At 42.7% G+C, this 14,881-nt stretch overlaps 1 protein-coding gene across 5 annotated transcripts in view; it reads left to right on the top strand.

Moving 5' to 3' along the window:
- LOC117754722 (partitioning defective 3 homolog B-like) overlaps positions 1 to 14,881 on the top strand; it is a 194,088-nt gene that overhangs the window by 106,980 nt on the left and 72,227 nt on the right. For all 5 annotated transcript variants that reach the window (XM_034573866.1, XM_034573864.1, XM_034573867.1 and 2 more), the window contains exons 19-20: positions 7,314 to 7,529; positions 10,386 to 10,608. In XM_034573866.1, coding sequence (XP_034429757.1) covers positions 7,314 to 7,529; positions 10,386 to 10,608 — 439 coding nt within the window. The remainder of the gene's footprint in view (positions 1 to 7,313; positions 7,530 to 10,385; positions 10,609 to 14,881) is intronic.

Below are 14,881 nucleotides of genomic sequence, written 5' to 3'. Positions count from 1 at the left end.
TTGTGGAAAAAATGAGCCTTACAAGATGTCATATTGCATTATACATTTTCAGAATCTTGAGATGCAAAGTGATGGAAATAGGAGATCAAATAAACACGACTTGATTGTGTGTGTGTGTGTGTCTGTGTGTGTGTGTGTGTGTCTGTGGTCAGACGAACCTCACGTTTCTGCGGTGGCGCAGAGAAAGAGGAGCCCGATCGTTCCAATAATAAATCAAATCATCTGTGGAAGGGGAAATGTGAAAGGCTGTGACAGAAAGGGTTGCTTCAAATTAAATTCCTGGTAGAAATCATCAATGTCACAATGAAACGCTCGCTGCGTGAACAGCGTCACGGGGGAAGAAATAAAGCAGGAACAGAATATATCTGTGTGTGTGTGTGTTTCTCAAGTGTAGACTCGTGTGAAATAGGACAGTACAGTCAAACACACACACACTCGCACACACGCGTTCATAAACTGCTGACAGGACGTAAAATGAATGGTTGCAGCTGTGTTTCCTTCACCACGATTTCCTTTGGTGATGGGGACAGCCGGGATCTCTCAGTGTGTGTGTGTGTGTGTGTGTGTCTTACAATCAGTGCAGAGGAGATGTTTCTTTGTGAAAATAAATGGTGATCAATGAATATCTAAAGGAGATGATGATCTGTGTGTGTGTGTGTTCCTAAGGAGAACTGTATGTGGATCAATGCCCTCGGTTTTGCACTTTTAGAAAAATGTGAGCGACAGAGGGTCTTTTTTTTGTGGAATTATTGCCATCTGTCTGTACTTGTGAGGACACGCTTCAAACACATCCAAGTAAAAAATACTCAATAGTCAAATCCTTTTTTTTATACTTTTATGATAGTTTAATGTCTTTTTATTGCCTAATGTTTGTCCCTCTATCCCCGACCAGCTCTCGCTTTGCTGTCTCTGTCTCTCTTTCACTCTCTTTCTTGCCAACGCCATTCAGGCTTAGAGACAAACAGGCAGAGGAGCTTAGAACATAAATGTGTGTCAGTGTGTGTGTGTGTGTGTGTGTGTGTGTGTGTCAGTGTGTGTGTACATCAGGGGGCCAGTACGATGCTGAGGGAGACTGGCGCAGTCCATTGTCTGAATCTCTCCCTGGTGGAACTTTGACTTTGACAACAGTCACACACTGACAAGCTCTGCCAAAACCGCGTCTTTAGAGGGCCACATCTCTCTCTGTCCCCTTCTGTCTCCTCCCTGTGATTTCCTCCTCATTTCTCTCTTCATCTCCCTCTTTCTCTCGTTATCATTTTTTTTTTTTATGGGATTTCTCAGCTTTTCATTGTTTCCTCGTCTCTGTGGCTCTTGCAGACTTTGCTGTGGAATTAACCTGAAAGCCACCTTGTTAGGCTGATGTGGATTGATGGATTAATTTGTCACAAGGAGAGCAGCACATCTCTGAGTGTGTGTGTGTGTGTGTGTGTGTGTGTGTGTGTTTAAACGCTCCCCAATGCCACCACGCATTAGCTCTCTACAACTGTTCTTAGACGCAGGATTCAAACAGCTGAACTAAGCAATCTCTGCTTTGTGTGTTAATGTGAGCAGGTGCTCGATCTTAAACACCTTTTTTCCTTGTGTGTGTGTCTGGTCATCTCTGTTTAGCACACGCTGGTTGTCTCTCTCTCTGTGTGCATCCTCTTGGCTGCCTCGCTGTATATTTAATGGCCTTTGACCCCCCCCCCCCCCTCCATCTCCTCCAGTAAGCCAATAAAGGTGAGCAGTAATCAGGAGATGGTCAGCGCTGTCGTTTCTTGCTGGTGCAGCTCTTCATCTCAATCAGCCTCTGCACACCGATCACTGACATTTGCCGCACTGTACATCGAATGATGCTCGTGAGAGTGCAGCACAAAGAGAGGGCGACCATTTGTCTTGTGTCCTGGACACAACCGGTACATTCCCGCAGAGTTTTGTGTGTGCGTTGAAGAGTGAACGTTCTTGGTTGTATACAACAGAGATACAGTTTATGGATTTAATCTTGATCTGGGATTACATGTTGCTATTCTCTGTGATACATCAGAAATTAATGCTACATTACTGACCACAAAATAATAGAAGTACACTTAATTGCTGTTAACCACTGAGTTGGAGAAGTAGGATGTCATTGATCCTCAGTTTGCAGATAAAAGGACACATGCAAGTCAGCAGTATTGATTGTTCGGTCATTGAGTCTGATTCGACTTTTCACAGATACTTCTGAACTTGTGTTTTCTGATTTAATACACTTAAGGTAAATGTAACGGGGTTTGACAAAAAGATGAATTGTAGTCATGTGATTTTGTGTGTCTGTTCGGGTGCTGGAAGTTATGTCAAAACCGTTACACAACTCACAAATGGGGATAGCAAATGAAGAGAAAAAACATTGAAATGACAGATGTCTGGAGTCAGTTCTGGTCCATTATACTTGAATGTGGTGGTTTCTGTGGAGACCAGTCCATCATGCTACATCGGCGTTATCATCTCTCAGTATTTCCTTTTTAAATTGTTGCTGTTCAGTGCTGCAGCCGCTGCATCAAGCAAAGAACCAGTAAATACTGACCTGAGACATGAGATTGAGCATGATGTCACATGTTTTTACTGTTTTTATGATGCCCATTCAATTAATATGAAGCCCTGTGGGATAGCAAAACCTCATTTCACCGTCTGGGAGATTGACTCACATAACACACACGTTATATAAAAAGAAAATGTTGCTTGCTTGATGGATCTTCCCTCTGTAGCCTGAGATATCTCACACACACTGAGATATCTCACACACACATGCACAAACCAAGTACACATATGTTGTGCTAACATCTTCCTGTTAAGAGCATTCACAGTTTGATGAAGAGGTAATTAAACATACATGCTCACACTGAAGAGCCATGACATTGCAGGTAGAATTTGTGTAATACAATTGTGTATTAAAAAAATAAGTCAGCATATGTCCTGCAGACATGGTCGCACAAAAGGAATGTCCTCACAGTGCTGTTGTCTACACAGCACAGTACGTCCTTCTATAATCGCTGGGTTGGGTAGTGAAGTATTTGTGTTGTGATGTACTCTTCAACTCTGGTTCGAAATTCGGGGCAACGCCCGCTGATGGGAAAGTGAGTGTCGAGGAATTTGTGACTTAATACGTCTTCTGGCTTCTCTCATATTGTCTATGACGTATAATAAGCCTGACCAATGTTCTGTCTCACTTGTGGTTGAGAGAATCGGAATATGTTATGTTTTGTGTCGGGAGGTGTCATCTTGTGTCTTCAGTGAGTTTCCAGTTTGCCAACAGGCCCCTTGTAAAAACACATTTAAATTCACTTAAGGTTTTTATTTGGATCCACCCCAAATTGCACACACTCAGATATTATCCCTTAAGTATAATAAGATTTTTTCCATCAAGATCCATGTAATACTAGCTCGAAATCGATGAAAATAAAAAATGCCTTATCTCGCTTTTCAAGAAAGTAATAAAATATTCCTGGATCTTCCCCTTTGTCCAGATCCACGGTAACATTTAATGGGTTCTCTCTTGGCCCATGTCCCATCCTTCCACAGAGAATTTATTGTGTAATCCTGTTGACAAGCAAACCAACAAACAAGCGTATGGACAAGGGAACAAACATCTTCCTTGGCTGAAGTAATAATGACGATCCTGACCTGGACTTGTTATCTGCTCCCTTTAATTCTGCAGTTTCACTTGAAGCTTTGTTTCCTCCGACAACAGATCTGTGTTAAAATAAAGACATACATTCAAGTAAGAACAACTGAGGCTCATTAATTTGATAGGTGAGAGTGCCAACAAGAAGATCAGCCATTTTTTATCAAACAAACACATGTTTTCTTCATCTGTGAGAGAAGTTGAATATTCATCTTAGTGAAAAACCATTTTCTTGGGTGCACGATGATGTAAAGAACCACAGAGATGAAGTCGCTCCATCTCCTTACTGGTGCTCTTGCTGACTGTGCCGTCTGTGTCACCGCATTCTGCTGCTAAGCCACTGCTTGGTGTAAATTTGACTTTGAAAGTAGCCCGTTGCCTTCCTGCCAACAAAATAGCCTTGGGATAGCTTGGCGCGCTCTCTCGTTTTCATTTGGCTTTTAATTTTGTATTTCCCTCTGTCTCTCTCTCTTGTTGTCCCTCCTCTCCTCTTTCGTTCAGCACGCTCGCTCGCCTTTGTTTGTCTCTTTCTGTTCGACTCCTTCCCAATGTCTGTTTTTCTCTTCCACACCCCCCCCCCACACACACACACTCTCGTATCCTTTCCCTCAGACCACTTTGTTACTGTTGTCTAGCTTGTCATCTCTTCACTCTCTCTCTCTCTCTCCCCCTGCCTCCAGCTCTCTCTCTCTCTCTCTCTCTCTCTCCCCCTCCCTCCCTCTCTCTCTCACTCTCTCTCGCACACACTCTCTCTCTCTCCCTCTCTCTCTAAAAGCAGCTTAATTCTATCATCTTACACTTGGACAGCAGTAATTACATTTATGACACAAATCCTGCTACTCACAGCAAAATGCTTTGTGTGTAAGAGACCAAGTGTGTGTTTGTGTGTATGTTTTGGTATGTGGATGCCTGCTCATCACCCAGTGTGTGTGTCCGTGTGTGTGTGTGTGTGTGTGTGTGTGTGTGTGTGTGTGTGTGTGTGTGTGATTCATTGCCTGATAACTCAGCCAAACAGCACAAAGCTATTTTACCACTGTTTATATCGTCCTTCTATCCAAACCCTCTGCAATCAGATGAGTTTGGACTCAGAGGCCACAGACTGAATTATACTGATTGTAGTTGTCCTCAAACTTAGTCGATCGCCCCAGCGGAGAATGAACCTCTGTCTTTGCACCTTGCATTGACGACAACAACTCACGGTTAATGTGGAATGCATTATCCCAAACTGATCTGTACAAATCTAGGCGTGTCTTTTGCTGGATTAGGAATTTATTGTCAGATGCCTTTTTAACTTTGATGCTGCTTGTGTTTTGAGAATGTTGTTGGCAACTGCAGCCATGTTGGCGTGAGGAGTTTCAGGAGTGTGAATAAAAGGAATAATACATCAGAAATCCCGGACGATTCATGCAGAGTTTATTCATGCTTTTCGTGGCCTTGGCTCAAAAGTTACTGGCAGCTCTAATCCCCGGTCCTTTGAGATTTCAAGCAGTGGATTAGCTATTGAAATGGACATATATAACTTTGCACACCACACTCGGCCTGAGAAGTGATTTTACTTCAGACTCGTCACCAACTGTAAATAAACATGGGCGATATTAAGGCTCCCCAAAAGTGAAGCCAAAGCAACTCAATTTCCCCCTGGTGGCTGGCAGCAGTATAGGTCATAAACCCCGCCACCTCCATGTTAGTGGATCAGACATGGACCAAACTAATAAGTCTGAATACACCACAGATACTTTTTCCTCAAACATGTTTTTTGTCGCTCCAGGTTATTCTTATCACACATATGTATAATCAATATATCACACATATTGGCTAAAATCTTCTGATTGACAGCTGCTGTGTGTCTGTGAAATGCTGAGCAGACCCTGTTGACCTCGATGTGTGATCCAGAATACTGGACCACACATATTGAAGACCAGTGGTGTAACAAACATGAGGCCAAAGTTCTTTGTCATATGTTAACATGTCATAACAAATTTAATTTTGATTTGTTTCAAGCTGAATTGAGTTGAAAGATCTCTCGCTGCAACACTGCCAGTCTGTACTGTTTCTCAAGCCCATTGGTCCATAACATCTACCATCGTGTAAATACTGTCATTTAACCTAAACACGTACTCATTTGGCCTGAATCATTGTGCGAAGAGTTTTGAAAAGTACATGTTGTCTAGAAATGTCTGAGAACTTAAAGTTATATTCTGTTGACTTGTATCTATCCAGTTGTGTCAAACTTATTCTACAGCATCAATCCAGGGTTGATCCAGTGCAGTGGAATCACATATCATCTGATGATGTTTACTGCTCCAGTGTGCATCTGCATGCCATGTGTACTGTGTTTATGGATGGGAGTTATGGCCCTTGTCCATCTCCTCCCCCAGCAGCCGCCTTAAATTATGCATGTGCATACATTCAGTATGTGTTATTACTCTTTATGTGTTTGTGTGTGTTTGGTTAATGTTTTTTTAAATAGATGTGGAAGCCACATCAGCCCTCTCATATCCCCACACACACACACACAAGCACACACAAAGAGCAGTCATGTGTGTATGGGGAATCATTAGCTAAAGTGATGCAGGTTTGGCTATCATGAATCACAGTGGCATCATATCGACAAGCCAGAGCCAGCAAGGAATCCAAAATGTGTGTGTGTGTGTGTGTGTGTGTGTGTGTGTGTGTGTGTGTGTGTGTGTGTGTGTGTGTGTGTGTGTGTGTGTGTGTGTGTGTGTGTGTGTGTGTGTGTAAGGATTACCAGTATTTTCAGTTGGCAGCGAGCCCAGCCTTCCTCCCTCCTTCCCATTTTTCTCTGTCTCCCTCTCTGACACCGTGGAATTCCTCGGAGGGAACTTAATTTGCTGTCTCCCTGTCGTCGTTCCTCCTGTCCCTTTTCCTCCCCATCTCGCCTGCCATCAGTGTCCTCCCTGTTTCCGGTGGCACACGGTGACAGACCGAACAGAAAACATACATTACCTCCCTGCTGCTCTTTTGTTTTACACTCAGCAGCCCTCACATGCTGCAGGGACATAACAATAAACCCGGTCCATCTCAAGCAGTCAGCCTGTCATTAGCTTTAGAGTTTGAGCAGCAGGATACCAAGACTTTAAGGTAGTCTGCTTAACGAAAGACATGGCTTAATTTTTTTCCCACTTGGAAATTATATACGCTGGAAATTATTAAGCTACACAACTTATCTCCACAGCATCTCTGATCTCCGCCTCAGTCCCCCTCTCCCTTTCCGCCGTCTCCTCACACATTGCTCTCCCCTTCATCATCCTCTCCGCCGCGTCCCTCCCTCCCTCAGTAATATCTCTCGCGGTATACTTGAGATGATGGATGGAGAACCAGTAACAGTGAAGCAGACTTCACATCCATCACAAACTCAACAACAGCACAGTTAACTGCATCACTGTATTTTTTTCCGTCCTTGGCTCCGCTCTCAGGGCTCAGACATGTCGAGGTCTTTCCGGCTCCACAGGCTTTTTAACCCAATCAGACCCAGGGACGGCAGGAATTAACCTATTTAATGGCCTCATCAGACTTTTGGTCATTTCCTTCCATATACATGCCTTTCAGGTCCCTCGTTCATTTTAATTGTATTTCCATCATATCCATGATTAGTAGAGCTACGAGGAGACTAATGCATCTGCCTTTCTGTGTCCCCCCTCTGCCACCGCAGCTCCGGCGAGTCCCGTAGAACTGGGCCCCACCCTCGGCCTGAAGAAATCCAGTTCGTTGGAGAGTCTCCAGACGGCCATGTCAGAGGTGAACAGGAAAAACGAACTCCTCCCATTCCACCGTCCTCGCCCAAACATGGTCAGGGGGAGAGGCTGCAACGAGAGCTTCAGGGCAGCTATCGATAAATCCTACGATGGGCCGCCTGAAGATGACGACGGTAAGGGAGATGAACAGCGTGTTGGCGTGCGTGTATGAAGGTGTGCTGTTTTATATAGAGAAAATGAGACAGTTTACCCTGGATGTTGCACTTTTTGCACTGTTGCAATGTCTTAATATTGGATCTGAAGGAAGCTACCAAGTCAGCCTGCTGTATTTCCTCAGGCAGGGTGTTCCACAGCCTCTGGGCTCTTATTGCAAAAGCTCTGTCTTCAGCTGAGAATCTGGAAGAGTTAAAAGGCCCCTGCCCGAGGGCCTCAGAGTGTGAGCAGTGTTGAATGGGGATCAAAGATCTGTTATATACTGAGGAGTCAGACCATTAAGTGCCTCCTCCTAAGTAGTTAAAAGAACCTTAAAATCTATTCTTAAGCATAATATTAACCAGTGTAAAAAGTCTAAAACAGGGGTGAAGTGTTCCAACATATTTATTCTGGTTAAAAAAGGTTTAAATATCTGTAGTGAAGCTGGTCTAAAATAAGGAATTTCCCCAAATGCTTTGACGTCACTGATTGGAGTGTTTAGTCTGATGAGACAATCCAAAAGTGACCTTTTATTATTTTCCCAAAATTACATGACTTACTTCCATATGCAACAAGTTTCCCAATTACTCTCACTTTGTTTTTATACGTCATGCCTGAAATGATCAACACATATGGTGCCGAGCAGCAGCGTTTCATCACAGTAGGTGATTTCCATGTTGAGTTGGGCTTTCACTTTAAATATTTATCCGGGAGCTAAATAGCCATTGCTTAGTCTGTTTCATTGAGGGGGGGTGGGGTAAGGGGTTGTTGCGGTTCAATTCCCAGCTGCATTATTAGCAGCAAACTCTTATCAGTCACCACCAGAGTAATGAGTCGGACTGTTTCAGATCACTACTCTCACACAGGATAGGACTAATAGGGCAAGTCAACACCACGCACACGCGGCGGCCGCATCTGTCACCATCTTTCTGAATGTTCAACACTTTGAGAGCTGCTGTTAATTGACAGATAGCAGGACTCTGAAAAGCACACTGAAGATCTCGCCCTCTTTGTGTGTGTCTCTCTCTCTCTCTCTCTCTCTCTCTCTCTCTCTCTCTACATCTAAATTACATCTTCACTTCTGTGTCAAATATCAAAGCTCATCAGTTTCCGTCTGTCAGGCTTCCAGAGGTGGATCAGCTGCTGTGCCGACACACCACTGGTGATTGGGAGGGAACACGCTGTTTAAACAAGTGAATGTTTAATCTGGGTTGATGTGTGGCTGATTCATTGTGTGGGATCCTGAGTGAGTCCAGCTAAAGCTATACAGTGCGTCACAGTTTCCAGTGAATTCAGTTGTCAAGAGGAGCGTCCAGTTGAGGCTTTGACTCAGTGGCTTTTAATGTCTTATGTCAACCGGGGGGGGATTATAGTGGTGAAAAGTTGTTTATGTCTGTATCCTCTTCTGTCTTTCTTCACATGTTCGTTTTAGCTTATTTCTGTTTAATCTGTGCCTCTTTCTTTTTTGTTTTTACCTCCACCACGAGGATATGTTTTCATCTGTGATTATTAATCTGTTATTTAGCATGATTTTGAGAAAACAGCTATAGATGGATTACGACTCTTGATGTGAGGATGTCAGGAAAGAACCCATTCAATTTTGGATCTGGATTTTTTTTCGTTGATTTCTCAGAGAATAATTCATGGATCTAGATGGGGACAAAAATCTGGCATTTTTAGAGAACTGATAATTATGAGTTTGAGAAATTTGGTGCAGAACCAAACAAAAATCTGGATGGAGTGAATTTAATCGTGGTTTCATGAGGGGGCTGCTGGGTCTTGGAAGAGATATGTGCTCTCTGAGTGTCTAATTTCCCTGTTTTGTCTACTTGTAATGTCCCTTCCCCACACACCAGTGTGGTGTTGGGGAGCAGTCGTAAACAGCAGAATGTTATAATGGTTTGTGGTGAGTTCCATCCCGTGACATAGCTATTAAAACACAGCACATTGTAACGTACTTCAAACAAATAAGTATTTTCCAATGTTTTACACTGTTGTAGTTTGGTGTAATAAAGAAAATAGCTGTGATTGACTTTATATGATGAATCATGACCGTGGTATGTTATTGGCTCTTTTAATTTGAACTAGATACATTTTCATGTTGCTTAGAACAAACTTCTCTAACTTTGCGGTTCCGATATTACAGGCAAACCTCAGTAGTTTATTGAGAACTGTTTAAAAGCCTCTCAGAAAGTACACATGCAACGCTCTGATGGAAGCTTTACAGAGGTCACAGCTGTGGCCACGGTCATGTTCGGTTCTTAGCTGCTTATTATACAAGCATGTTGCACACACAGAGACACACACACACAATTACATTACATTTCTATCCTGTCAGAAGACAGTCTTTGTAATTAAGGGTGAAGTGAATATCCACACAAAGTTAAATCTCAATTGAAGTAACTAATTTGGTTTGGTTATCTTATAAAATCTGACAAGTGGTGTGTGTGTGCGTGTGCGTGTGCGTGTGCGTGTGCGTGTGAGTGTGTATGCGTGACATCATTGTTATTCAAGGCCAGAGCTCCAGTCTGTTGAGGAACTAATGAGGCATTGCAGTTTACGCTTTGAACATTTTTGCTTTCTTATTATTGAAGAGTTAATTCATTCTCTGTCAAGTTAATAAATCTGCTGTGGAAATGAGGAGTGGAGAGATGGATAGGTGCACGATCATTTTCAATCTCTGGTTTTATTTTAGTTTTTTAAATTCTAACAAAACAACAGCAGTGGAGACAATTGAAGTTCTTGTCATTCACTAATACTACTCTGTAAAACACCATTTTTATTCTAATCCTCATCTTTCTTGTCTTCTTCTTCTTCTTCTTCTGGTCCCCCCACAGATGATGGTTCGGACCCGAGCTCAGGCCGTGACACCCCAGCCAGCAGTTCATCTCGCCAGGGAGTGGGGGATCAGATAGAGGAGAAGGGCAAAAAGGACAAGAAAAAGAAAGCCAAGACAAAGAAGAAAGAGAAGAACAAGGGAAAAGGAAAAGAGAAAAAGAAAGCGGAGGAGCCCGAAGAGACGGAGAAGAAGAGCAAGAAAATAGGATTTGGTCTTCTGAGGTGAGTAACAGCGTGTGAGACAGAGAGAGATAAGGGAGCGGGAGAGGATTATTTTAAAGGATTAGACATGCGTTCATTTTGTGTCTTTCTATGTAAACCGTACATGTGAGTGAGATTTTTATGACCAATGTTATCTGGTAAATTCATATCATGTCTAGCAATGTAGTTACCACTACAGGATTTTTAGCCCGATTTGCCAGCGACGCAGACGAATGACCACCTGATCAGCGTGGTATACGCAGGCGTACGTAGGGGTGATGAGCCCCTGGACCTTTACACTTCATATGTCTGTAATCAGGGATATCAAGCAATAACCATGTGTGTGAGGGACAAGGTAACACAAACTCACTGGGTCTCAGGTCGGGTTTGGACAGAACGAACAGAAAGCCTGTCGGGCTCAGGTCAGGCTGGATTAGTTTTCTTATTTGTTCTATTCTTTTATATTCTACACAGAAGCGTTTCAGCTCTCCTCCAGCTTTACGTGTCATTTTATGAGCAGGATGCCAGAAGAGCAGGACAATCAGACAGATTCTCCGTGCCCCATCTCGCATGTGTTTTCTCGGGTGTGTCTCTCCTGGGGAAAGATCGTGTAGCGTCTGATGCCCTTCCACCATTGGGTCGTGTAGTATGAACTGACAAGACTCCTGATCTAAAGACAGCAAGTTGTGTAGTGTGAACTGGGTTTCTGGGGCCTTTTGTGAAACTGATGAACAGAAATGTTTGGTGTATTAAGCATTCCACCGTAGTCATGTTCTTTTAATGTTTTCACACATACAAAAATGATATATACCATAAACTTTACATCAACATGGTAACTACATCTTTAAACTGGCTGATAATCAGGTTAACCCCCTGGTTAGATGATCTGACCTCAAAACGAGGTCATGTCTTGCATGCAAACCTGCTTTCATAAGTAACATGACTGTTAAACATGCACACTGGGCTCTTTTCCCCCTCATGAAACCCTATCACATTCTCATATGAAGGCACACAAAGTCTACTGTTAGAGCGCTGCCCCAATTTCCTTAAGAGCTCCTGAAAATGATCTGTCAGAACTCTTTCAAGTGATTAACTCTAATGCTATATCGCAGTGAATGGGGCATAGGTCCACACCAGGCGTGAATAGGGCAAAGTGTTCCAATGAACAATTTGTCCTTTTTACCTCACTGCCTAGCTAATATGCTGCTTTTTCTTTTGGCTGTGGCTGTTTCTGAAATGGGATTTCACATGACCATTACACAGATGTCGATCTGAAGAATAACACTTACTCGCGGCAAATTGAAAAACAAAATAAAGCCTCAGTCTTTTCAAAATACGCTCACAATAGCAGCCTGTGAACCCGAACACAGAGAAACGCTCCCAGATTCCACACTTTATCACAGTGATTATCTCTCAGGGGTGCACGTTATTTAAAGTGAAATGTTTGGGCAATAAGACTAATATGCTTTAATGTTACCTAATTGAATAGAGTCTGTGTCCTCTCTTTCAAAGTGTTCACCTTTTCCTCACCTTGTTTTTCTCACCCTCAACTTTGTGGTCTCTCTTGTTCACTGGTGAGAAATGGCTGTTTGTACTTAAGCCTGTTTATAATTACGTCCCGGCAAAGAGAAGCTGATGCAAGAGAAGAGATATGAGATGGATACTCAGATCTAAGTGATGTGCACTCTATAGCACAGTTCATTCCTTTTCTTTGTGATTTCTTTGTGATTTCTTTGGTTTATTGTCATATAGTCTTTAGTATTTTTGTTGCATTAGCAGCAGACATCACATCTTAACAACAGACATCACTTATTCAGAAAATATTTGTTTTTAATGAAGTGAAGAACTGATTTCAGACTGTTCAACATCTAGTGATTTAGTGATTTGGACATTAAGGACATGTCTTACACATTTGCTTTAGCCATAGTTCAACCATAGCTCACCAACATGGTCCATTATTTGGACCGCGGTACTTGATGATAAGATTATTAGACGTATATTGTTCTACATCGTTGGCCAATAACTACACAAATTAAATGACTGTTAGTTTTCTCAGAGCAGAATTGTAGCTGATAATCACGAGCCAATACAAATATTCACTGAATTCCCTTTCATGAATCATCATTTATATGAAGTAGAATGGTTCTCAGTAGAGTCCATACCTCCACCAGGGCCCAACACACACTCATAGATATCAGTCCCCTAAATTTGGTGGAGGTAATAATAAGAACATGAAACAAAAGGACTAAGAAATCAGATGAAAAGTAGCCTCTGCTGCCTGATGTACGTCTCTCAGAATAGCAGAGGTGACCAGAGAGGTGCTGTTTATTTCAGTAATAACAGTAGTGCACTCTGTTGCTACTAGAGAGAGAGAGAGAGAGAGAGAGAGAGAGAGAGAGAGAGAGAGAGAGAAAGAGAGAGAGTCATTAAGTGAAAGGTGGACTAATCCTGAACTAATCCAGAGTATCTACAACAAGACGTTTCTTAAAGTTATTTAAAACTTGGTCACATCTGCTGCTTTGTCTCTTTTTTGACCCAACTTGCCCAAACCTGTGATATTTTCTAGTAAGTTTACATGAACCTGCCCATGAACCGACCTGTGGGTCGACCTGTGCATGACTAATGTGCAGCGCGCGGCAGACTAAGAACGCCACTGAAAAACCCTGAGGTGATTTTTGCCTCCCTGCTTCTCTGCTCTGCTCTGTGCTGTTTGTTTGTCTGTTTGCAGGAGGGCAAGGCTGACACAGGCACACACACACACACACACACACACACACACACACACACACACACACACACACACACACACACACACACACAGAGCGGTTTATCAGACACCCGTTGAACAAGCAACAAACACACTTGCAGAATTGCCCCCTCGCTCCTTTGTCCTCTCTTCACTCGCAACAACAGATTCTTTCACAGAGACACGTGGAGCCTGTTATGGTAACAGGGAATGAATGGTTGAGTTGAATATTGGTTAGTGTGGTATAAACCCCACAGACAGTAGTTGTCCAGTAGTTCATTTGCAGGGTAGATCACTGAGGTGAAGAGGAATGATGACACAAGGCAGTTTACTGTTTATCTCAAGGTTTTTATATTCTATACATGCTTATCAAAAATAAGATGAGTTTATCATAATTATTATTCATTATTCATGTATTAATAATTGCTAAACAACATTAAAAGGAAATTAATAAGAGATATGATAATAAATATGCAATACAACAAGTGAAAACCTTACATATTCCACGCCTCAGGTTCTCCACCATTCTTGCTCCGCTTCCGTCTTTCCCACTATAATTTTTTTTCCTTTACCCCCCCGAGGCACTACATAACCCACCTTAATATACAGACTACATATACATTTGCTCACTTCCTTCACTCCATCACTCAGTCTTTACCAGTATTAGCACTGCTTTAAGAGTGTCAGAGTTCAGGTGAGGTCGCACCAAACCCCTTCGGTTTATGTTCATCCATTTCTCTTCCTCCTATCCACCACTCTGTTTGATTATGGTCTGGACAGCTCGTATGGCACACCCAAGAATTCTCCAGTTTAATCGACCCACGCCTTTCCTCTCCGCTCCCGTCTCTCCATCCATCCTTTCATCTAACCGCCAATTCCCCGATCACTTATTGCCTTAAGTGCCTTAAGAAACCGTATAAGACACCCAAGGATATATTTAGACCTTTCCTCTGCACCCCATCTCTCATCTCCATAAGAGGGTCTTGATTAGAGCCCAGTGATAATCTCAACCTTCCCTCCTTCGTGTCCTTCTCGTCATATTCCTGTAACCGCCCTCCCTCCCTCCCTCCCTCTCTCCCCCACGATCTTTTCCTCATTTCAATTTTTTCCTCTGTCTGCTCCCTTCAGCTCCAGCTCCCTATCTGCATTTGATTGCATGTAATGGTGGGAGACTGAGAAGGCAAATTGGTGCTATTCAGTACAGTTCAATCTAAGCCGAGCTGCTGATTTGTCACATTCATCTGAGGCCAGCTTGGATCGGCCTAATGCTCAGGAGGAGAGGACGCTACGGGATACTCAACCTTCCTCTAAGGCCTCTGGTTTTACTGGAGCAAATGTTCATTTTGTTTCATATGTTGGTTCGCACAAAAAACTCTTAAATATACTATTGTGTTAAGGTTTTGTTTATTCTACCTTTTCGCTGGTTTCCCAAATCCAAGGCTGGATTCAAATGTAGTTTTTCACTTCAATGAAGAGACGCTGTAGAAGAGTAGAACAAGTTGAATGTAATTTACTATAATTCACACTGTTATAACCCAGATATTAAAG

Source organism: Hippoglossus hippoglossus, chromosome 21, assembly GCF_009819705.1.
Source record: "Hippoglossus hippoglossus isolate fHipHip1 chromosome 21, fHipHip1.pri, whole genome shotgun sequence".
In the NCBI taxonomy this organism is placed as follows: domain Eukaryota; kingdom Metazoa; phylum Chordata; class Actinopteri; order Pleuronectiformes; family Pleuronectidae; genus Hippoglossus; species Hippoglossus hippoglossus.
The sequence above is the reverse complement of the archived record's forward strand: the minus strand, read 5'-3'. Positions and strand labels throughout refer to the sequence as shown.